The sequence below is a fragment of the Chiloscyllium plagiosum genome, unplaced genomic scaffold (assembly GCF_037043375.1).
Source record: "Chiloscyllium plagiosum isolate Xiang-an unplaced genomic scaffold, Cpla_swu_hap1 HiC_scaffold_14, whole genome shotgun sequence".
Lineage (NCBI taxonomy): Eukaryota > Metazoa > Chordata > Chondrichthyes > Orectolobiformes > Hemiscylliidae > Chiloscyllium > Chiloscyllium plagiosum.
Window position 1 is genome coordinate 3,612,083 of NW_028270152.1, and position 23,411 is coordinate 3,635,493.

The 23,411-nt window shown below is 51.7% G+C and overlaps 1 protein-coding gene across 2 annotated transcripts in view; it reads left to right on the forward strand.

Moving 5' to 3' along the window:
• LOC122559232 (cytosolic 10-formyltetrahydrofolate dehydrogenase-like) overlaps window positions 1-23,411 on the forward strand; it is a 291,390-nt gene that overhangs the window by 227,290 nt on the left and 40,689 nt on the right. Inside the window, exons 9-17 of one of the 2 annotated variants that reach the window (XM_087994041.1) lie at window positions 1,046-1,137; window positions 7,298-7,445; window positions 7,753-7,872; window positions 10,192-10,319; window positions 14,071-14,221; window positions 14,559-14,629; window positions 18,678-18,783; window positions 21,423-21,526; window positions 21,708-21,796. In XM_087994041.1, the coding sequence (XP_087850167.1) occupies window positions 1,046-1,137; window positions 7,298-7,445; window positions 7,753-7,872; window positions 10,192-10,319; window positions 14,071-14,221; window positions 14,559-14,629; window positions 18,678-18,783; window positions 21,423-21,526; window positions 21,708-21,796 (1,009 nt within the window). The remainder of the gene's footprint in view (window positions 1-1,045; window positions 1,138-7,297; window positions 7,446-7,752; window positions 7,873-10,191; window positions 10,320-14,070; window positions 14,222-14,558; window positions 14,630-18,677; window positions 18,784-21,422; window positions 21,527-21,707; window positions 21,797-23,411) is intronic. The other variant, XM_087994042.1, reaches the window with a different exon arrangement.

The window sequence follows — 23,411 nt, forward strand, 5'->3', positions numbered from 1 at the left end:
GAGGCCCCTCACAAAGGGGTTCAGTATTCCCAGATTCAGTCCTCCTGGGCCTGGGTTCATCAGGGTGACTTCAGTTAACTCACTGAGTAACTTCAAATGAAAGGGTTGAGAAAGCTTCACCCTGAAGTAGGACAGGTTAGTCTGAAGTTGGGACACATGGCTCACACGCTTTACTCCGTATCTAACCCCGTGCTGTCCCTGTCCTGGGAGTGTTTCATTGGGGACAGTGTAGAGGGAGCTTTACTCCGTATCTAACCCCGTGCTGTCCCTGTCCTGGGAGTGTTTCATTGGGGACAGTGTAGAGGAAGCTTTACTCTGTATCTAACCCCGTGCTGTCCCTGTCCTGGGAGTGTTTCATTGGGGACAGTGTAGAGGGAGCTTTACTCTGTATCTAACCCCGTGCTGTCCCTGTCCTGGGAGTGTTTGATGGGAGGACAGTGTCGAGGGAGCTTTACTCTGTATCTAACCCCGTGCTGTCCCTGTCTTGGGAGTGTTTGATGGGAGGACAGTGTAGAGGGAGCTTTACTCTGTGTCTAACCCCGTGCTGTCCTTGTCCTGGGAGTGTTTGATGGGGGGACAGTGTAGAGGGAGCTTTACTCTGTGTCTAACCCCGTGCTGTCCCTGTCCTGGGAGTGTTTGATGGGGGGACAGTGTAGAGGGAGCTTTACTCTGTATCTAACCCCGTGCTGTCCCTGTCCTGGGAATGTTTGATGGGGGGACAGTGTAGAGGGAGCTTTACTCTGTGTCTAACCCCGTGCTGTCCCTGTCCTGGGAGTGTTTGATGGGGGGACAGTGTAGAGGGAGCTTTACTCTGTATCTAACTCCATGCTGTCCCTGTCTTGGGAGTGTTTGAAATTGCCGCTGGTTGTATTTCATTTTCACACTGTCATCTACATCTGGATAAGTACAAAATTAAGTGAATACTTTTTAAAAAATGCTTGAATTTTTATTGTTTTTCTGTTCTGAGAATGTGTTGCGTTAGTGAGGCACTGTGTCTGTACCTCTCCCTGCGTTTTAATGTTTCTCCATGTTTTGTTTTGATGAGGTTATCTGGAAGGGCATCCTCTCGAATGTCACAGAAATTGTAGATTCAACCGATTTTTTCAAATCAGGAGCTGCCTCGATGGATGTGGTCAGGTACTGCCCCTCATCCCTCCTCAGCTGCACATAACCTTGGGCCCCAGGTCAGACCGGGCCCAGTTAGAACAGGCCCAGTTAACCCAGGCCCAGGTTGGAACAGGTCCCAGGTTAGAACAGGTAAAAACAATGTCTGCAGATGCTGGAAACCAGATTCTGGATCAGTGATGCTGGAAGAGCACAGCAGTTCAGGCAGCATCCGACGAGCAGCAAAATCGACGTTTCGGGCAAAAGCCCTTCATCAGGAATAAAGGCAGAGAGCCTGAAGTGTGGAGAGATAAGCTAGGGAGGGTGGGGGTGGGGAGAGAGTAGCATAGAGTACAATAGGTGAGTGGGGGAGGGGATGAAGGTGATAGGTCAGGGAGGAGAGGGTAGAGCTAGGCAGGTCGGACAAGTCCGGACAAGTCAAGGAGACAGTGCGGAGCTGAAAGTTTGAAACTAGGATGAGGTGGGGGAAGGGGAAATGAGGACGCTGTTGAAGTCCACATTGATGCCCTGGGGTTGAAGTGTTCCGAGGCGGAAGATGCGGCGTTCTTCCTCCAGGCGTCTGGTGGTGAGGGAGCGGCGGTGAAGGAGGCCCAGGACCTCCATGTCCTCAGCAGAGTGGGAGGGGGAATTGAAATGTTGGGCCACGGGGCGGTTTGGTTGATTGGTGCGGGTGTCTTGGAGATGTTCCCTAAAGCGCTCTGCTAGGAGGCACCCAGTCTCCCCAATGTAGAGGAGACCGCATCGGGAGCAATGGATACAATAAATGATATTGGTGGATGTGCAGGTAAAACTTTGATGGATATGGAAGGCTCCTTTAGGGCCTTGGATAGAGGTGAGGGAGGAGGTGTGGGCACAGGTTTTACAGTTCCTGCGGTGGCAGGGGAAAGTGCCAGGATGGGAGGGTGGGTCGTAGGGGGGGCGTGGACCTGACCAGGTAGTCACGGAAGGCCCAGATTAGACTGGCCCCAGATTAGACTGGCCCCAAGTTAGATAGGTGAAAGTGAGGACTGCAGATGCTGGAGATCAGAGATCAAGTGGCGCTGGAAAAGCACAGCAGGTCAGGCAGCATCCAAGGAGCAGGAAAATCGATGTTTTGGGCAGGAGCCCTTCATCAGGATGCTGCCTGACCTGATGTGCTTTTCCAACACTACTCTAATCTTGACCCAGGTTAGATAGGCCCTGGTTAGACTAGGCCCCAGGTTAGGCCTGGCCCCAGGTTAGACCGGGCCCCAGGTTAGACCGGGCCCCAGGTTGGACTGGGCTCCAGGTTAGGCCTGGCCCCAGGTTAGACCAGGCCCCAGGTTAGACCGGGCCCCAGGTTAGACCGGGCCCCAGGATAGACCGGGCCCCAGGTTGGACTGGGCCCCAGGTTGGACTGGGCTCCAGGTTAGATCGGGCCCCAGGTTAGAGCAGGAGAGTATTGACATTTGAGGTCCCCCAATCTTTAGCATTATGAAGGAACAATACAACCAAAGGGCCATGGAGGGGGTTAGCACATACTGGGATTGGAATAAGGGGCTTAAATGACCATGAATTGACCTCATGGCCTGAACTGGCAGTGGCAGGGGGTGGCCATCCATCATCCTCCCCATCTGGGGATGGAGTGAAGTGGAGATCAGAAGATGACAGGATCCCCCCACCCCCACCTTCCCAGGACCCAGTCTGGAGTGGAGCCAGGAGCCTGAGGGTAGGGGCTGGGGCTTGGTGCTTTTGGTGGGAGTCAAAGGTCAGGGAGCAGAGGGAGCGAGGTGTGTTGGGGAGGGAAGGGTCATGGACTGGGTGGAATAGAAGCACAAAAGGGAAGGTCTGGAACAGTCAGGAGAGATGATATGACAGAGGCTTTTGGAATTGGGTAAAGAACGAAAAGGTGGGTTTGAGAGGGGTTTAGACAGCAGATTGTAAATGAGGAGAGAAAGCAATGGAACCAGCTACCTACATTTGTAGAACTCAATGCTGAGTTCAGTCACCGTTACTGCGCCGTTCTTTCATCGGTTTGGACACATTTATATTTCTTTATTTTATGTTCTACCAGGAAGTCTTTCGTCATGAAACGTCACTGTCTTCAAAACTTTCCTTTTGCCTCATTGTCACTCAGAATTCATCACGGTCTATCTGTCCTTTACTATTCATTCACAGGATGAAGCTAGCACAGGCCAGCAATTATTGCCCATCCTTAATTGCCCAGAGGGCAGTTAAGAGTCAACCACATTGCTGTGGGTCTGGAGTCACATGTAGGCCAGACCAGGAAAGGATGGCAGTTTCCTTCCCTAAAGGACATTAGTGAACTCCTTGTGGTTAAAGGGATCAAGGGGTATGGGGGGAGGGTGGGAATGGGATACTGAGGTTGGATGATCAGTATTGAATGGTGGTGCAGGCTCGAAGGGCCGAATGGCCTACTCCTGCACCTGTTGTCTATGTTTCTATGTTTCTAAACATTTACCAAGGAGTCATGAAGAAGTTTAACAAGGCTCGTAACCTCCACCTCCCCCCCTCCTGTTTTTACAGCAACTTGGGAGGGGCAATAAAGTTGAATTTTCCAGAGACAATGCCAAGAATGGATTAAATGGGAAATTGGCTAATCATTGTTGAGAGAGGGGTGTGTCTGTCAGGCACACTGACTCGGAGGATTGCTGGCTTGCTGGAGAATGATGAACATTGAGTTTAATGGCTCTGACAGTGACTGGGTGAACCACATGACAGCAGCCGACATTAGTAAGGTTAACCAACCAACCACAGCCAGAGGCAGAGGATTGCTGCGATCTGGGCTTTTGTAGGAACCTCAGAGTCTGTGAACTTTGGTCACGCTTGGTTTTATATTGCAATGAATGGTCCCAGCAGTGTCATTTAGACAGTTTCACATAGAATTCGAGCAGGGAAGCTACTGAGCCAAGTGGTTAGTGGTAGTGTCACTGGGCTAGCAATCCGGTTGGAGCCCGGGTTAATGTTCCAGGGACATAAGTTTGAACCCCACCACAGCAGATGGTGCTATCTGAATTCAATAAAAATAAGTAATGATGAATGTTAATTATTGCCAGTTGTTGTTAAAACCCATCTGGTTCACTAATGTCCTTTAAGGAAGGAAACCTGGTCAGGTCGACATGTCATAGAATCTCTACAGACCATTCGGCCCATTGAGTCACATTAACCCTCTGAAGAACATCCCACCCAGACTCAGCCTCTACTCTGCATTTCTCATGGCTAACGCACCTAGTCTGCACATACCTGGACATTATGGGCAATTTAGCCAGGCCAATCCACCCTGACCTGCACATCTTTGGATTGTGGGAGAAAACCGGAGCACAAGTCAGGTGGTGTTGAGGCCATGTTGAGGCCATGTTGAGGCGGTGTTGAGGCGGTGTTGAGAGGGTGTTGAGGCGGTGTTGAGGCCGTGTTGAGGCGGTGTTGAGGCGGTGTTGAGGCGGTGTTGAGGCGGTGTTGAGACGGTGTTGAGGCCGTGTTGAGACGGTGTTGAGGCGGTGTTGAGAGGATGTTGAGCCGGGGTTGAGGCGTGTTGAGGCAGCGTTGAGGCGGCGTTGAGGCGGTGTTGAGGCGGTGTTGAGGCAGTGTTGAGGCGGTGTTGAGGCGGTGTTGAGGCGGTGTTGAGATGGTGTTGAGGCCGTGTTGAGATGGTGTTGAGACGGTGTTGAGGCGGTGTTGAGGCGGTGTTGAGGCGGTGTTGAGACGGTGTTGAGGCGGTGTTGAGGCCGTGTTGAGACGGTGTTGAGGCGGTGTTGAGAGGATGTTGAGCCGGGGTTGAGGCGTGTTGAGGCAGCGTTGAGGCGGCGTTGAGGCGGTGTTGAGGCGGTGTTGAGGCAGTGTTGAGGCGGTGTTGAGGCGGTGTTGAGGCGGTGTTGAGATGGTGTTGAGGCCGTGTTGAGATGGTGTTGAGACGGTGTTGAGGCGGTGTTGAGGCGGTATTGAGGCGGTGTTGAGGCGGTGTTGAGGCCGTGTTGAGGCGGTGTTGAGGCGGCGTTGAGATGGTGTTGAGGCGGTGTTGAGGCGGTGTTGAGGCGGTATTGAGTCGGTGTTGAGGCCATGTTGAGGCGGTGTTGAGGCGGTGTTGAGGCGGTGTTGAGGCGGCGTTGAGATGGTGTTGAGGCGGTGTTGAGGCGGTGTTGAGGCCATGTTGAGGCGGTGTTGAGGCGGTGTTGAGGCGGCATTGAGGCCGTGTTGAGGCGGCATTGAGGCGGTGTTGGGACGGTGTTGAGGCGACGTTGAGGCGGTGTTGAGATGGTGTTGAGGCGGTGTTGAGACGGTTTTAAGGCCGTGTTGAGGCGGTGTTGAGGTGGTGTTGAGGCCGTGTTGAGGCGGTGTTGAGATGGTGTTGAGGCAGTGTTGAGGCAGTGTTGAGACGGTGTTGAGATGGTGTTGAGGCAGTGTTGAGGCGGTGTTGAGACGGTGTTGAGGCGGTGTTGAGGCGGTGTTGAGGCGGTTTTAAGGCCGTGTTGAGGCGGTGTTGAGGTGGTGTTGAGGCCGTGTTGAGGCGGTGTTGAGATGGTGTTGAGGCAGTGTTGAGGCGGTGTTGAGACGGTGTTGAGGCGGTGTTGAGGCCGTGTTGAGGCGGTTTTAAGGCCGTGTTGAGGCGGTGTTGAGGTGGTGTTGAGGCCGTGTTGAGGCGGTGTTGAGATGGTGTTGAGGCGGTGTTAAGGCGGTGTTGAGGCGGCGTTGAGGCGGTGTTAAGGCCGTATTGAGGCGGTGTTGAGGCGGTGTTGAGATGGTGTTGAGGCGGTGTTGAGGCGGTGTTGAGGCGATCTTAAGGCGGCGTTGAGGCGGTGTTGAGGCGGTGTTGAGGCGGTTTTAAGGCCGTGTTGAGGCGGTGTTGAGGTGGTGTTGAGGCCGTGTTGAGGCGGTGTTGAGATGGTGTTGAGGCGGTGTTAAGGCCGTGTTGAGGCGTCGTTGAGGCGGTGTTAAGGCCGTATTGAGGCGGTGTTGAGGCGGTGTTGAGATGGAGTTGAGGCGGTGTTGAGGCGGTGTTGAGGCGTTCTTAAGGCGGCGTTGAGGCGGTGTTGAGGCGGTGTTGAGGCGGCGTTGATGCGTCGTTGAGGCGGTGTTAAGGCAGCGTTGAGGCGGTGTTGAGGCGTTGTTAAGGCGGCGTTGAGGCGGTGTTGAGACATTGTTGAGACGGTGTTGAGGCCGTGTTGAGATGGTGTTGAGGCGGAGTTGAGATGGTGTTGAGGCGGCGTTGAGGCGGTGTTGAGGTGGTGTTGAGGCCGTGTTGAGATCTTGTTGAGGCGGTGTTGAGGCGGTGTTGAGGCGGTGTTGAGATGGTGTTGAGGCGGTGTTGAGATCTTGTTGAGGCGGTGTTGAGGCGGCGTTGAGGCGGTGTTGAGATGGTGTTTAGGCGGTGTTGAGGCCGTGTTGAGCCGGTGTTGAGATGGTGTTGAGGCGGCTTTGAGGCGGTGTTGAGACATTGTTGAGACGGTGTTGAGGCGATGTTGAGCCGGTGTTGGGATGGTGTTGAGGCGGTGTTGAGGTGGTGTTGAGATGGTGTTGAGGCGGTGTTGAGGCGGTGTTGAGGCGGCGTTGAGGCGGCGTTGAGACATTGTTGAGACGGTGTTGAGGCGGTGTTGAGGTGGTGTTGAGGTGGCGTTGAGACATTGTTGAGACGGTGTTGAGGCGGTGTTGAGGTGGTGTTGAGGTGGCGTTGAGGCGGTGTTGAGGCGGCGTTGAGGCGGCGTTGAGGCGGCGTTGAGACATTGTTGAGACGGTGTTGAGGCGGTGTTGAGGTGGTGTTGAGGTGGCGTTGAGGCGGTGTTGAGGCGGCGTTGAGGCGGCGTTGAGGTGGTGTTGAGGTGGCGTTGAGACATTGTTGAGACGGTGTTGAGGCGGTGTTGAGGTGGTGTTGAGGTGGCGTTGAGACATTGTTGAGACGGTGTTGAGGCGGTGTTGAGGTGGTGTTGAGGTGGCGTTGAGGCGGTGTTGAGGCGGCGTTGAGGCGGCGTTGAGGCGGTGTTGAGATGGTGTTGAGGCGGCGTTGAGGCGGTGTTGAGATGGTGTTGAGATGGTGTTGAGGCGGTGTTGAGGCGGTGTTGTGTTGAATTCAGTGTGCCATGAGTTCAGGGGTCTGTGGTGAGGATGGTGTAGGCGCTGCAGTGGCAGAGGGTGATCCCAACCAGAGGCTTCCCTGTCCCTGAACAGATGTTAGAATCCTCTTTGTTCTTGCTGTCTGCAGATTGGTGGAGGAGATCAAATTAAAGTGTCAGGGTCTTCAGCTGCAGAATGAAGATGTGTACATGGCGACTACATTCGGGGACCTGACACAAACACTTGTGAAGAAACTTCGTGGTGAAGATGATGAGGAAGAGCTGCCAATAGATTACGTACGTGAAGCTTGCAGTAATAATGATAAATAACATAGCACAGGTTAAAGATTGTCCTGGTTCTTTAAAGGAGATTTGTCTCTGGAATGACGACAGCGTCAGTGAAACAAGGTCATGGTTTCGGCCTGTTTGTGTTTCTGCCAGTCTGAAACCCTTCCCTCTCAGGAATTCAGTCATGACCTTTTCGAATCTTAGAATGATCTGGTACAGGGGCATCTCCCCTAGCCCCCCCTTGCCCTGACTGAGTGTGAATGTTCACGTGAAGTGATCCGATTTCTGACCATTATTGTTCTGTTTGAATTGACAGGTCGAGTTGAACATCGATAACCTGACTCTGCGAATGCCCCATCAACTCTTTATCGATGGGCAGTTTGTCGATGCCGAAGGAGGGAAGTGTTACAATTCGATTAACCCAACCGATGGCTCTGTGAGTTCTGAATGTTTGGTTCACATCTCCCCACAGAACTGCCATTAGCTGAGAGAATGAGAGGGAATCCCTGTTCACTCTTTCCCTTTCCAATATCTCATTCTCTCCATCGCGCCAAACACAGTTTAGGAAACCTGGTCAGCATGGACAAGTTGGGTTGAAGGGCATGTGTCTGTGCTGTATGCCGCTGTGACATGTATCTCATACTAGCTATTTCAGTCCCTTTCTCTCTGCCACATTCCCAAACTCATTCCCTGTCCCTCCACTCTAACTCTGCTGTATGTTGAGTTTTCTCCCTCATTCTTTGGTTCCCATCTTTACTCTCTCTCCCTGTGCCGAGCTGTCTCTCTCTCTCTCTCTCCCTGTGCCGTGCTGTCTCTCTCTCTCTCCCTGTGCCGAGCTCTCTCTCTCTCTCTCTCTCTCTCCCTGTGCCGAGCTCTCTCCCTCTCTCTCTCCCTGTGCCGAGCTCTCTCTCTCTCTCCCTGTGCCGAGCTCTCTCTCTCTCTCTCTCCCTGTGCCGAGCTCTCTCTCTCTCTCTCCCTGTGCCGAGCTCTCTCTCTCTCTCCCTGTGCCGAGCTCTCTCTCTCTCTCTCCCTGTGCCGAGCTCTCTCTCTCTCTCTCCCTGTGCCGAGCTCTCTCTCTCTCTCTCTCTCTCTCCCTGCGCCGTGCTGTCTCTCTCTCTCTCTCTCTCTCCCTGCGCCGTGCTGTCTCTCTCTCTCTCTCTCTCTCTCTCTCTCCCTGCGCCGTGCTGTCTCTCTCTCTCTCTCCCTGTGCCGAGCTGTCTCTCTCTCTCTCTCCCTCTCTGTCTCTCTCTCCCTTAGCCATGCTGTCTCTCTCTCTCTCTCTCCCTGCGCCGTGCTGTCTCTCTCCCTCTCTGTCTCTCTCTCCCTTAGCCATGCTGTCTCTCTCTCTCTCTCTCTCCCTGCGCCGAGCTGTCTCTCTCTCTCTCTCACTCTCTCTCCCTGCACCGTGCTGTCTCTCTCTCTCTCTCTCTCTCTCCCTGCGCCGAGCTGTCTCTCTCTCTCTCTCCCTCTCTGTCTCTCTCTCCCTTAGCCATGCTGTCTCTCTCTCTCTCTCTCTCCCTGTGCCGAGCTGTCTCTCTCTCTCTCTCCTTCTCTGTCTCTCTCTCCCTGCGCCGTGCTGTCTCTCTCTCTCTCTCTCTCCCTGCGCCGAGCTGTCTCTCTCTCTCTCTCTCTCTCTCTCTCTCCCTGCGCCGTGCTGTCTCTCTCTCTCTCTCTCCCTCTCTGTCTCTCTCTCCCTGTGCCGAGCTGTCTCTCTCTCTCACTCTCTCTCCCTGCGCCGTGCTGTCTCTCTCTCTCTCCCTGCGCCGTGCTGTCTCTCTCTCTCTCTCTCCCTCTCTGTCTCTCTCTCCCTGCGCCGTGCTGTCTCTCTCTCTCTCTCTCTCCCTGCGCCGAGCTGTCTCTCTCTCTCTCTCTCTCTCTCTCTCTCCCTGCGCCGTGCTGTCTCTCTCTCTCTCTCTCCCTCTCTGTCTCTCTCTCCCTGTGCCGAGCTGTCTCTCTCTCTCACTCTCTCTCCCTGCGCCGTGCTGTCTCTCTCTCTCTCCCTGCGCCGTGCTGTCTCTCTCTCTCTCTCTCCCTTAGCCATGCTGTCTCTCTCTTTCTCTCTCTCCCTGCGCCGTGCTGTCTCTCTCTCTCTCTCTCTCTCTCCCTGCGCCGTGCTGTCTCTCTCTCTCTCTCTCTCTCTCTCACTCTCTCTCCCTGCGCCGTGCTGTCTCTCTCTCTCTCTCTCTCTCTCTCACTCTCTCTCCCTGCGCCGTGCTGTCTCTCTCTCTCTCTCTCTCTCTCTCACTCTCTCTCCCTGCGCCGTGCTGTCTCTCTCTCTCTCTCTCTCTCTCTCACTCTCTCTCCCTGCGCCGTGCTGTCTCTCTCTCTCTCTCTCTCTCTCACTCTCTCTCCCTGCGCCGTGCTGTCTCTCTCTCTCTCTCTCTCTCTCTCACTCTCTCTCCCTGCGCCGTGCTGTCTCTCTCTCTCTCTCTCTCTCTCTCACTCTCTCTCCCTGCGCCGTGCTGTCTCTCTCTCTCTCTCTCTCTCTCACTCTCTCTCCCTGCGCCGTGCTGTCTCTCTCTCTCTCTCTCTCTCTCTCACTCTCTCTCCCTGCGCCGTGCTGTCTCTCTCTCTCTCTCTCTCTCTCTCACTCTCTCTCCCTGTGCCGAGCTGTCTCTCTCTCTCTCTCTCACTCTCTCTCCCTGCGCCGTGCTGTCTCTCTCTCTCTCTCTCTCTCACTCTCTCTCCCTGCGCCGTGCTGTCTCTCTCTCTCTCCCACTCTCTCAGTCCCTCTCTCACTGCCTCTACCTCCCAGGTTATCTGCAGAGTGTCGCTCGCTCAGGTAGCTGATGTTGACAAAGCTGTGGCAGCAGCGAAAGAGGCTTTTGAGACTGGGGAATGGGGGAGAATGAATCCCAGAGACCGGGGTCGACTCATCTACAAGTAAGTACTGAAAGTGCGTTCACAGACACCTTAGAGAGAAACAGAACCAACAGGTCACCACAAAGAATAGGAACCACGTAAAGGAGCAAATCGGAGTGAGAAGCTGACAGCAGACTGTCATTTCTTTTTTTTTAATAGTCCTGTTTTTTTTTTTCTTTTTTAACCCCCACACTACCGCCTAACCGCGGTAGCGCTTATTTTTCCCCAGCACCCATGGTGTGTGTGTGCAGGTGTGAGACACAGTGAAAGACACAAAGTGCACGAATCTTTATTCAAATTCCACCACCAGGAAGAAAGGAAACACCCGGGTGGCCAGTGACAAACACTGCCCTTCACATCAAAGGGCAGTGCTGTGTGATCAAAACAGTGAAGGGGAGGGTAGGGACTAAATCAAAATAGAATTGGAGGGGGAAATAATGCACTCCACTCCCTGCGGCGCCCACCTCTCCAGACTGTCATTTCTATTGGAGACCATACATTAGTGATTGGAGGATTCTGAAATATAATGGAAATAGTTCTAAGAATTAACTATTCAATATTTTCATTGCTGCCTTGGAGACAGAGGGGAAGACGAGAGAATGGTGTTAGCTCTCTATTGGATACTAGTATCAGAATCAAACACTCCCAGGACAGGGACAGCACGGGGTTAAATACAGAGTAAAGCTTCCTCTACACTGTCCCCCTCCATCAAACACTCCCAGGACAGGGACAGCACGGGATTAGATACAGAGTAAAGCTCTCTCTACGCTGTCCCCATCAAACACTCCCAGGGACAGGGACAGCACGGGATCAGATACAGAGTAAAGCTCCCTCTACACTGTCCCCATCATACACTCCCAGGACAGGGACAGCACGGGGTTAGATACAGAGTAAAGCTCTCTCTACACTGTCACCCATCAAACACTCCCAGGACAGGGACAGCACGGGGTTAGATACAGAGTAAAGCTCCCTCTACACTGTCCCCATCAAACACTCCCAGGACAGGGACAACACGGGGTTAAATACAGAGTAAAGCTCCCTCTACACTGTCCCCCATCAAACACTCCCAGGACAGGGACAGCACGGGGTTAGATACAGAGTAAAGCTCCCTCTACACTGTCCCCATCAAACACTCCCAGGACAGGGACAACACGGGGTTAGATACAGAGTAAAGCTCTCTCTACACTGTCCCCATCAAACACTCCCAGGACAGGGACAACACGGGGTTAGATACAGAGTAAAGCTCCCTCTATACTGTCCCCCATCAAACACTCCCAGGACAGGGACAGCACGGGGTTAGATACAGAGTAAAGCTCCCTCTACATTGTCCCCATCAAACACTCCCAGGACAGGGACAACACAGGGTTAGATACAGAGTAAAGCTCCCTCTATACTGTCCCCCATCAAACACTCCCAGGACAGGGACAACACGGGGTTAGATACAGAGTAAAGCTCCCTCTATACTGTCCCCATCAAACACTCCCAGGACAGGGACAACACGGGGTTAGATACAGAGTAAAGCTCCCTCTATACTGTCCCCCATCAAACACTCCCAGGACAGGGACAACACGGGGTTAGATACAGAGTAAAGCTCCCTCTATACTGTCCCCCATCAAACACTCCCAGGACAGGGACAACACGGGGTTAGATACAGAGTAAAGCTCCCTCTACACTGTCCCCATCAAACACTCCCAGGACAGGGACAGCACGGAGTTTGATGCCTTGCATTTACTTCATTAACTTAGTAATTGATCTTCAGACACTGCTGGAAGGACAATGTTAAACTCTGAGTCTCAGTACCACATACCATCACAGCTCAGGAGATAGCAGGAAGGTCTCGATGAAGGAGGAAGTGATGGGGAAATTCGGAAAGGGCATTTGAGAGTTTGAAACGAATGGCAGCTGATTGTAGGACTGGACATGGGGCTACACATGGGAGTGTACATGGGGCTGCACATCGGTGTGTACATGGGGCTGCACATGAGGCTGTACATGGGTGTGTACATGGGGCTGCACATGAGTGTGTACATGGGGCTGCACATGAGGCTGTACATGGGTGTGTACATGGGGCTGCACATGAGACTGTACATGGGTTTGTACATGGGGCTGCACATGAGGCTGTACATGGGTGTGTACATGGGGCTGCACATGGATGTGTACATGGGGCTGCACATGAGGCTGTACATGGGTGTGTACATGGGGCTGCACATGGATGTGTACATGGGGCTGCGCATGGGTGTGTACATGAAGCTGCACATGGGGCTGCACATGGGTGTGTACATGGGGCTGCACATGGGTGTGTACATGGGGCTGCACATGGGTGTGTACATGGGGCTGCACATGGGGCTGCACTTGGCTGTGTAAATGGGGCTGTACACAGCGTTGCACATGGGGCTGCACATGGCTGTGCACATGGGTGTGTACATGGGTGTGCACATAGATGTGCACATGAGGCTGTACATGGGGTTGCACATGGGTCTGAACATGGATGTGCACATGGGGCTGCACATGGGTGTATACATGGGGCTGCACATGGAGCTGAACATGGGTGTGTACATGGGGCTGCACATGGGTGTGCACATGGGTGTGTACATGGGGCTGTACATGGAACTGAACATGGGTGTGCACATGGGGCTGTACGTGGGGCTGCACATGGGTGTGCACTTGGGGCTGCACATGGGGCTGAACCTGGGTCTGCACATGGGTGTGTACATGGGGCTGAACATGGGTGTGCACATGAGGATGCACATGGGGCTACACATGAGGCTGTGCATGGGGCAGAACATGGGTGTGCACATGGCTGTGCGCATGGATGGTCTTGCTGCGTGTCTGTAAGGTGGCAGGAGGAAGGATATTGTGGGTGTTCAGTGGCTGGGGAAGGATATTGGCACGGTGGCACACTGGTTAGCACTGCTGCCTCACAGCGCCAGAGACCCGGGTTCAAGTCCCACCTCAGGCGACTGACTGTGTGGAGTTTGCACGTTCTCCCCGTGTCTGCGTGGGTTTCCTCCGGGTGCTCCAGTTTCCTCTCACAGTCCAAAGATGTGCAGGTCAGGTGAATTGGCCATACTAAATTGCCCGTAGTGTTAGGTAAGGGGTAAATGTAGGGGTATGGGTGGGTTGCGCTTTGGCGGGTTGGTGTGGACTTGGTGGGCCGAAGGGCCTGTTTCCACACTGTAATGTAATCTAATCTTATCTAATCATTGTGGGTGTTCAGTGGCTGGGGAAGGATATTGTGGGTGTTCAGTGGCTGTGGAAGGATATTGTGGGTGTTCAGTGGCTGGGGAAGGATATTGTGGGTGTTCAGTGGCTGGGGAAGGATATTGTGGGTGTTCAGTGGCTGGGGAAGGATATTGTGGGTGTTCAGTGGCTGGGGAAGGATATTGTGGGTGTTCAGTGGCTGGGGAAGGATATTGTGGGTGTTCAGTGGCTGGGGAAGGATATTGTGGGTGTTCAGTGGCTGGGGAAGGATATTGTGGGTGTTCAGTGGCTGAGGAAGGATATTGTGGGTGTTCAGTGGCTGGGGAAGGATATTGTGGGTGTTCAGTGGCTGGGGAAGGATATTGTGGGTGTTCAGTCACAAATGGAAGAGCAGTTTTCTCACAGGAAGTGATGGAGCAGGGACAAAGCTGGGGACAGACCAACCTGCATCAAAGCCCCATTGTTAACCTTGACCCCGTTATTTAAAGTAGTTTGGCTAAGCTTGCATTCACAGACGCTACCTGAATGGATATTTTGATCATCTGTTCCTGGGAATTGGTGTTCTCTGTAGACTTGCTGACTTAATGGAGCAACGCCAGGAGGAATTGGCAACAATTGAAGCTATTGACTCAGGTGCTGTGTACACTCTGGCGCTAAAGACCCATGTGGGAATGTCCATCCAAACATTCCGCTACTTCGCTGGATGGTGCGACAAGATTCAGGTTGGAGTTTATCTTAACCATAATTCCCGAACGAGAATCCACAGACCCTTCCATGATTCACCACACACTGTATTCACCTTTATACACTCTGTTTACCTGCTCACACCTGGGTACCTGCACACTCTGTGTGCCTGCTCACACCTGGGTACCTGCACATGGCTATATACCTGCACATGCAAATATATATGCACATGCCCTGTATACCTGCACATACCTATATACCTGCACCCATCTGAACAGTTGTACAGAGCTGTGCACACAGTTGCCTGAATGAGTCTGTGAGAGAACCAGTTTATTTTGTCACTAATGATGTCCATCTCTCTCTCTCCCTGTCTAGGGCTGCACCATCCCCATTAACCAAGCTCGGCCCAATCACAACTTAACCTTCACGAAGAGGGAGCCAGTTGGGTAAGAGTATTGGCTGTTTTTTTTTGGGAAAGAGCATTGGTTGTTTTCCTCCAGAGCAGCTGGGACTTGAACCCAGACCCTCTGTTTTAGAGGCAGGGACAGGACCACTGGAGCCACATGAGCCCCACAACAGGGTACATGAAGAGGACCTGAACAAAACGCCAATCTGTACCAAAACTCAGTTCCTCACTGTCATTGTGAATGAGCAAGTGACGCATTGCAAGACCTCACTTCTGAAATTTTCCAGAAAGCAGCTCTCATTGTCACCAGCAACAGTTCACAAAGTTTGGTTTCAAATAACAGTTCTCTAACTGCGGACAGTATTCAAATAAATACACCAAGAAAATGACCCGACAATACTGGACTGGTTCAACAATGCTGCTGGAGAAAGCGAGACTGTATTTACGAACAGTCAGAAGAGGGAAAGATTTTCATTTAGCAAGTAACACGATGACATACCAAAACAATTGGGTTGTTCTGAAGTACCGTGTTACACAGGAAAGAAAACAGCACATCCTGTCCCAGCCAACAAACACACAGAGAGCTGTGTCACAACAGTCACAATATTGTTGTCCTACTATTGGTCCAAGGATAACTATTGGTAAAGACCCGAGCAAAGCCTCAATCACATTTCCACACAGTAGTGGCAAGGTTCTCAACAAACAGTCAAAATGTGACCCCAGTTTAATGTCTCATCTGAATGTCCCTGACAGTGCGGCACTCCCTCAGCCCGGACCCTCCGACAGTGCGGCACTCCCTCAGCCCGGACCCTCCGACAGTGCGGCACTCCCTCAGCACTGACCCTCCGACAGTGCGGCACTCCCTCAGCCCGGACCCTCCGACAGTGCGGCACTCCCTCAGCCCGGACCCTCCGACAGTGCGGCACTCCCTCAGCACTGATCCTCCGACAGTGCGGCACTCCCTCAGCCCGGCCCCTCCAACAGTGCGGCACTCCCGCAGCCCGGACCCTCGGACAGTGAGGCACTCCCTCAGCCCGGACCCTCAGACAGTGCGGCACTCCCTCAGCACTGACCCCCCACGACAGTGCAGCACTCCCTCAGCACTGACCCTCCAACAGTGCGGCACTCCCTCAGCACTGACCCTCCGACAGTGCGGCATCCCTCAGCACTGACCCCCCGACAGTGCAGCACTCCCTCAGCACTGACCCCCCGACAGTGCGGCACTCCCTCAGCACTGACCCTCCGACAGTGCGACACTCCCTCAGCACTGACCCTCCGACAGTGCGGCACTCCCTCAGCACTGACCCCCTGACAGTGCGGCACTCCCTCAGCACTGACCCTCCGACAGTGCGGCACTCCCTCAGCACTGACCCTCCGACAGTGTGGCACTCCCTCAGCACTGACCCCCCCTTTGTACTACACTGGTAAGAACTGTGAGAAATAGGAACTGGAGTGGGCCATTCAGCCCTTCGAGCCTACTCCACCATTCAATAGGATCCTGGCTGATCCAACATTCCTCATCTCCACTTCCCTGCCCTTTCCCCTCGATTCCCCGACTGATCCAGAATCTCTCTCTCTCTCAGCCTTAAATATCCACACGGACCCTGCCCCCACAGCTCTCTGTGGTAAGGAGTTCCAAAGACTCTCAATCCTCTGAGAGAAGACATTCCTCCCCTTCTCAGTCTGAAACTGGTGCCCCTTTATTCTGAGACCGTGCCCTCTGGTCCCTGACCCTCCCATGAGGGGAACCATCCTCTCAGCATTGACCCAGTCAAGCCCCTTAAGAATCTGACATGTTTCAGTGAGATCCCCCCTCATTCTGCTAAACTCCAGGGAGTAGAGTCCCAACCTGTTTAACCTTTGCTCATAAGACTATTAGCTGATGTGAATATTGAGTCACAATTAATTAGAATGGACGGCTTTGAGGTATGTAGGGAAGAGGTGTTGGAAATTCTGGAAAAGGTGAAAATAGATAAGTCCCCTGGGCTTGATGGCATTTATCCTAGGATTCTCTGGGAAGCAAGGGAGGAGATTGCAGAGCCATTGGCCTTGATTTTTATGTCCTCGTTGTCTACAGGAATAGTGCCAGTAGACTGGAGGATGGCAAATGTGGTTCCCTTGTTCAAGAAGGAGAGTAGGGATAACCCTAGTAACTATAGGCCGGTGAGTCTCACTTCTGTTGTGGGCAAAGTCTTAGAGAGAATTGTAAGGGATAAGATTTATGAACATCTGGATAGGAATAATGTGATCAAGGATAGTCAGCATGGTTTTGTGAAGGGCAGGTCGTGCCTCACAAACCTTATTGAATTCTTTGAGAAGGTGACTAAGGAGGTAGACGAGGGTAAAGCGGTAGATGTGGTGTATATGGATTTTAGTAAGGCGTTTGATAAGGTTCCCCATGGTAGGCTACTGCAAAAAATACGGAGGTATGGCATTGAGGGTGAGTTGGAGGTTTGGATTAGGAGTTGGCTGGCTGGAAGAAGACAGAAGGTAGTAGTTGATGGTAAAGGTTCATCTTGGAGTGCCGTCACTAGCGGTGTTCCGCAAGGATCTGTTTTGGGATCATTGCTGTTTGCCATTTTTATAAATGACCTGGAGGAGGGGATAGAAGGTTGGGTGAGCAAGTTTGCAGATGATATGAAAGTCGGTGGAGTTGTTGACAGTGAGGAAGGATGTGTCAGGTAACAGCGGGATATAGATAAGTTGCAGAGCTGGGCAGAAAGGTGGCAAATGGAGTTCAATGTAGGTAAGTGTGAGGTGATTCACTTTGGTAAGAGTAATAAAAAGATGGGGTACTGGGCTAATGGTCGGATACTTGGTAGTGTGGATGAGCAGAGGGATCTTGGTGTCCATGTACACAGATCTTTGAAAGTTGCCACCCAGGTAAATAGTGCGGTGAAGAAGTCATATGGCGTCCTGGCTTTTATTGGCAGAGGAATTGAGTTCCGGAGCCCTGAGGTTATGTTGCAGTTGTATAAGACTCTGGTGCGGCCGCATCTGGAGTATTGTGTGCAGTTTTGGTCGCCATACTATAGGAAGGATGTGGAGGCACTGGAACGGGTGCAAAGGAGGTTTACCAGGATGTTGCCTGGTATGGAAGGAAGATCGTATGAGGAAAGGCTGAGGCACTTGGGGTTGTTTTCATTGGAGAAAAGAAGGTTTAGGGGTGACTTGATAGAGGTGTACAAGATGATTAGGGGTTAGATAGGGTCGACCATGAGAACCTTTTTCCACGTATGGAGTCAGCTATTATGAGGGGGCATAGCTTTAAATTAAGGGGGGGTAGGTATAGGACAGATGTTAGGGGTAGGTTCTTTACTCAGCGAGTCGTGAGTTCATGGAATGCCCTGCCAGTAGCAGTGGTGGACTCTCCCTCTTTATGGGCATTTAACCGGGCATTGGATAGGCATATGGAGGATAGTGGGCTAGTATAGGTTAGGTGGGCTTGGATCGGCGCAACATCGAGGGCCAAAGAGCCTGTACTGCGCTGTATTTTTCTATATTCTATGTTCTATGTTCTAAGACAATCCAGGGATCTTCTCTGAACTGCCTTCAATTAAATAATATCTGTCCTTAAGTAATGGGACCAAAACTGGTCACAGTACTACAGATGTGATTTCACTAGCCCCTTCCTGTGTCTGGAAAGGCCCTTGATATGGGCGGCACAATGGCTGAGTGGTTAGCACTGCTACCTCACAGCACCAGGGTCCCAGGTTCAATTCCAGCGACTGTCTGTGTGGAGTTTGTACATTCTCCCTGTGTCTGTGCGGGTTTCCTCCGGGTGCTCTGGTTTCTGCTTGCAGTCGCAAAGATGTGCCGGTCAGGTGAATTGGCCGTGCTAAATTGCCCGTAGTGTTAGGTGCATTAGTCAGAGGGAAATGGGTCTAGGTGGGTTACTCTTTGGAGGGTCAGTGTGGACTGGTTGGGCCGAAGGGCCTGTTTCCACACTGTAGGGAGTCTGATCATATGCCAACTTTTCACGAATATTCCAAGGTGTGGGCAGTGCAGCCTGAGCTGCCGTTTCTGTGAGTGAAACTCCAGTCACTGTCACAATAACCAGCCGTGTTCCTGTTTCTCTGTTGAGACAGTGTGTGTGGAATTGTGATCCCCTGGAATTATCCGCTGATGATGTTGGCCTGGAAGACTGCAGCCTGCCTAGCTGCTGGGAACACTGTGGTCCTCAAACCAGCTCAGGTACGTTGACCGCTCTAGACCCTTACCAAGCACTGGAGTGAATTCCTGTTTTAATGTCAGAGTAGTGAAGCCAAAATCAGAGAACACTGGGGTGGTGTAAGGGGGCTGGAATGGACAGATTGATAATTCCTTCAAACTCTGACCCACACAGATTCCAGATGGACAGTTAAAAATCTCACAACACCAGGTTATAGTCCAACAAGTTTATTTGGAAGCACTAGCTTTCGGAACGCTGCTCCTTCATCAGGTGATTGAAGGAGCAGCACTCTGAAAGCTAGAGCTTCCAAATAAACCTAAGCCAGGGAACTATAGACCGGTGAGCCTGGTGTCAGTGGTGGGCAAGTTGTTGGAGGGAATCCTGAGGGACTGGAGGTACGTGTATTTGGAAAGGCAAGGACTGATTAGGGATAGTCAACATGGCTTTGTGCGTGGGAAATCATGTCTCACAAACTTGATTGAGGTTTTTGAAGAAGTAACAAAGAGGATTGATGTGGGCAGAGCGGTAGATGTGATCTATATGGACTTCAGTAAGGCATTCGACAAGGTTCCCCATGGGAGACTGATTAGCAAGATTAGATTTCATGGAATACAGGGAGAACTAGCCATTTGGATACAGAACTGACTCAAAGGTAGAAGACAGAGAGTGGTGGTGGAGGGTTGTTTTTCAGACTGGAGGCCTGTGACCAGTGGAGTGCCACAAGGATCGGTGTTGGGTCCATTACTTTTTGTCATTTATATAAATGATTTGGATGTGAGCATAAGAGGTACAGTTAGTAAGTTTGCAGATGACAAAATTGGAGGTGTAGTGGACAGCGAAGAGGGTTACCTTAGATTACAATGGCATCATGATCAAATGGGCCAATGGGCTGAGAAGTGGCAGATGGAGTTTAATTCAGATAAATGCGAAGTGCTGCATTTTGGGAAAGCAAATCTTAGCAGGACTTATACACTTAATGGTAAGGTCCTAGGGAGTGTTGCTGAACAAAGAGACCTTGGCGTGCAAGTTCATAGCTCCTTGAAAGTGGAGTCACAGGTAGATAGGATAGTGAAGAAGGTATTTGGTATGCTTTCCTTTATTGGTCAGAGTATTGAGTACAGAAGTTGGGAGGTCATGTTGCAGCTGTACAGGTCATTGGTTAGGCCACTGTTGGAATATTGCATGCAATTCTGGTCTCTTTCCTATCGGAAAGATGTTGTGAAACTGAAAGGGTTGGGAAAAGATTTACAAGGATGTTGCCAGGGTTGGAGGATTTGAGCTACAGGGAGAGGCTGAACAGGCTGGGGCTGTTTTCTCTGGAGCTTCAGAGGCTGAGGGGTGATCTTATAGAGGTTTATAAAATCATGAGGGTCATGTATAGAATAAATAGACAAAGTCTTTTCCCTGGGGTCGGGGAGTCCTGAACTAGAGGGCATAGGTTTAGGGTGAGAGGGGAAAGATATAAATGAGACCTAAGGGGCAACTTTTTCACCCAGAGGGTGGTACGTGTATGGAATGAGCTGCCAGAGGATGTGGTGGAGGCTGGTACAATTACAACATTTAAGAGGCATTTGGATGGGTATATGAACAGGAAGGGTTTGGAGGGATATGGGCCGGGTGTTGGCAGGTGGGACTAGATTAGGTTGGGATATCTGGTCGGCATGGACGGGTTGGACCGAAGGGTCTGTTTCCATGCTGTACATCTCTATGACTGTATGACTATAACCTGGTGTTGTATGATTTTTAACTCTGTACACCCCAGTCCAACACCGGCACCTCCAAATCATGACAAACAGGCACAGGTTTGGTAGCTGTGTCAAATCGAGGCTGAGAGAGACAGATTTTTAATCAGGAAGGGAATCAAGGGCTATGGGGAAAAGGCAGGAAAGTGGAGTTGAGGATTATCAGATCAGCCATGATCACATTGAATAGAGGAGCAGACTCGATGGGCTGAATGGCTGATTTCTGAACCTATCTTATGCCCTGAACTCAATTCAATTGAAGGGATTCTTATGGATGTTTACAAGATTGTGAGAGTGTGGTTAGAATGGATAGTCGGAGTCTTTGTCCCAGGGTAGAAATGTCATTTATTGGGGATTGGTGGATTGGCTCTGGTAAGGTTGCCCTGCAGTGTCCAGGGATGTACAGGCTGGGTGAATTAGCCATGGAAAGTGTGGGGTTGCAGGGATGGAGTAGGGGTCTGCACGGGATGGCCATTGGACTGTGGGTGCACATTCAGTGGGCCAACAGACCTCTTCCTGTGCTGTCAGGATTCTATGATTCTGCAGAAAAGGGGAAGGTTTAAAGGGGATGTGAGAGGTCAGTGTTGTTTTACACAGAGGGTGGTAAGTGCCTGGAATGTGCTGCCAGACGAGGTGGGGGAGGCAGACATAACAGCCATGCTGAAGAGCCATCTGGACAGTTACATAAACAGGCAGGGTATAGAGGGAGATGGACCATGTAGAGGCAAAGTTAGAGAGGTGTCATGTGTCAGCACAGCCATAGTGGGCCGAAGGGCCTGTTCCTGTGCTGCTCTTTGTTCGGTTCTTATTTAGTTGTAAAATTGCTGAATAGTTCACACAACGTCTGATGGAGCCTTGAAATCCCTTTAACATGGACATATCTATTCTTGTGCTTTTCCTGTTTTCTGGTGGGACTTCAGGATGATCCGGCTGTGTCCTGGGTGATGCCAATGGACAGTGATCCGGCTGTGTCCTGGGTGATGCCAATGGACAGTGTTCCGGCTGTGTCCTGGGTGATGCCAATGGACAGTGTTCTGGCTGTGTCCTGAGTGATGCCAATGGAGAGTGTGTCTCAGTCTTGCTTTAGGGAAAGGTGGCAGGTGGAGTATCATGGCCATGGGGCAGTATGGGTGTCAGCTGGGTGAGGTGTGGAGGGTGATCAGAGAGTTGTTACTGATATAGGGATGGTCTGGTTCATTTGGATAGGTGACTCCTTTGACAGCGTTGAAATTCGCAGAGCTGACAGTGAAGGCTGGATTCCCAAAGGGGGTCGTGAACATTTTGCCAGGAGCAGGTATGCAAGGAGAATGGCGTAAAAACAATGACTGCAGATGCTGGAAACCAGATTCTGGATTTTAGTGGTGCTGGAAGAGCACAGCAGTTCAGGCATCAAATGAAGGGCTTTTGCTCGAAACGTCGATTTCGAAGCTCCTTGGATGCTGCCTGAACTGCTGTGCTCTTCCAGCACCACTAATCCAGAATGCAAGCAGAATGGCCTCACACAGAGGAAGCCAACCCGTTAGTGTGACACTCAGCAGGAAATCCCAGCAATCTCATTCTGGGATTTCTCAACCAGAGGCAGCTGGTTGTTAAAACCAGTTAAAAATGAGCCAAAACTGGGATCATCTTCTGGACAAGATTTGAAAGTTCCGCACGAAATCATTGGCTGAGATTGTCCCTAACTGGAGTAATGAGCTACAAGGAAGAAAGGTTTTCATTTGCATAGCACCTTTCGCATCCTCAGGTTATCCAAAAGTGCTTCAAAGGCAACGAAGGACTTTTTGAAAATGTTCATTGTTTTAGGAAAATCTGTGTTCAATTTGCATGCAGCAAGATTTCACAAACAGTGGTACAATAACAGCTGATCATCTGCTTTGAGTGATCTTGATTTGAGGTTTTAATATTGATCAGAGCCCCCAAGAAAACTCCTCTGTCCTTCTTCAAAATATGAGCTCAGGGACAAGCCTCTGTGTTGAGGTCTCAGCTGAGAGACAGCACCTGTGGGTGGCACAGTGGCTCAGTGGTTAGCACTGCTGCTTCACAGCCCCAGAGACCCGGGTTCAAATCCCGACTCAGGCAACTGACTGTGGAGTTTGCACGTTCTCCCCGTGTCTGCGTGGGTTTCCTCCGGGTGCTCCGGTTTCCTCCCACAGTCCAAAGATGTGCAGGTCAAGTGAATTGACCATGCTAAATTGCCTGTAGTGTTAGGTAAGGGGTAAATGTAGGGGTCTGGGTGGGTTGCGCTTCGGCGGGTCGGTGTGGACTTGTTGGGCCGAAGGGCCTGTTTCCACACTGTAAGTAATCTAATGTAAAACCTGGGACAGGGTTGTATTCCCTCAGTACCCCACGGGGCTGTGGGGTGAGACCTGAACTCCTGACTACTTGACCACCTCCCCTCACCCCGAGAAACATTTTAGATTAGATTACATTACAGTGTGGAAACAGGCCCTTCGGCCCAACAAGTCCACACCGACCCGCCGAAGCGCAACCCACCCATACCCCTACATTTACCCCTTACCTAACACTACGGGCAATTTAGCATGGCCAATTCACCTAACCTGCACATCTTTGGACTGTGGGAGGAAACTGGAGCACCCGGAGGAAACCCACGCAGACACGGGGAGAACGTGCAAACTCCACACAGTCAGTCGCCTGAGGCGGGAATTGAACCCGGGTCTCAGGCGCTGTGAGGCAGCAGTGCTAACCACTGTGCCACCATGCTGCCCATACCACGGTGCCGCCGTTAGCTCTTCCTGTTCCAAACGGGAGCTGCCCAGCCAGGGTCATTGATCAGATGTGACCCTCATGTCCTGCAGTATTGCTGTGAGGATCTGAAAACATAAAGTGGTGGATATCCCAGTGGGCCAAGCAGCATCCATGGAGAGAGAGCAAGCTAATGTTTCAACTCT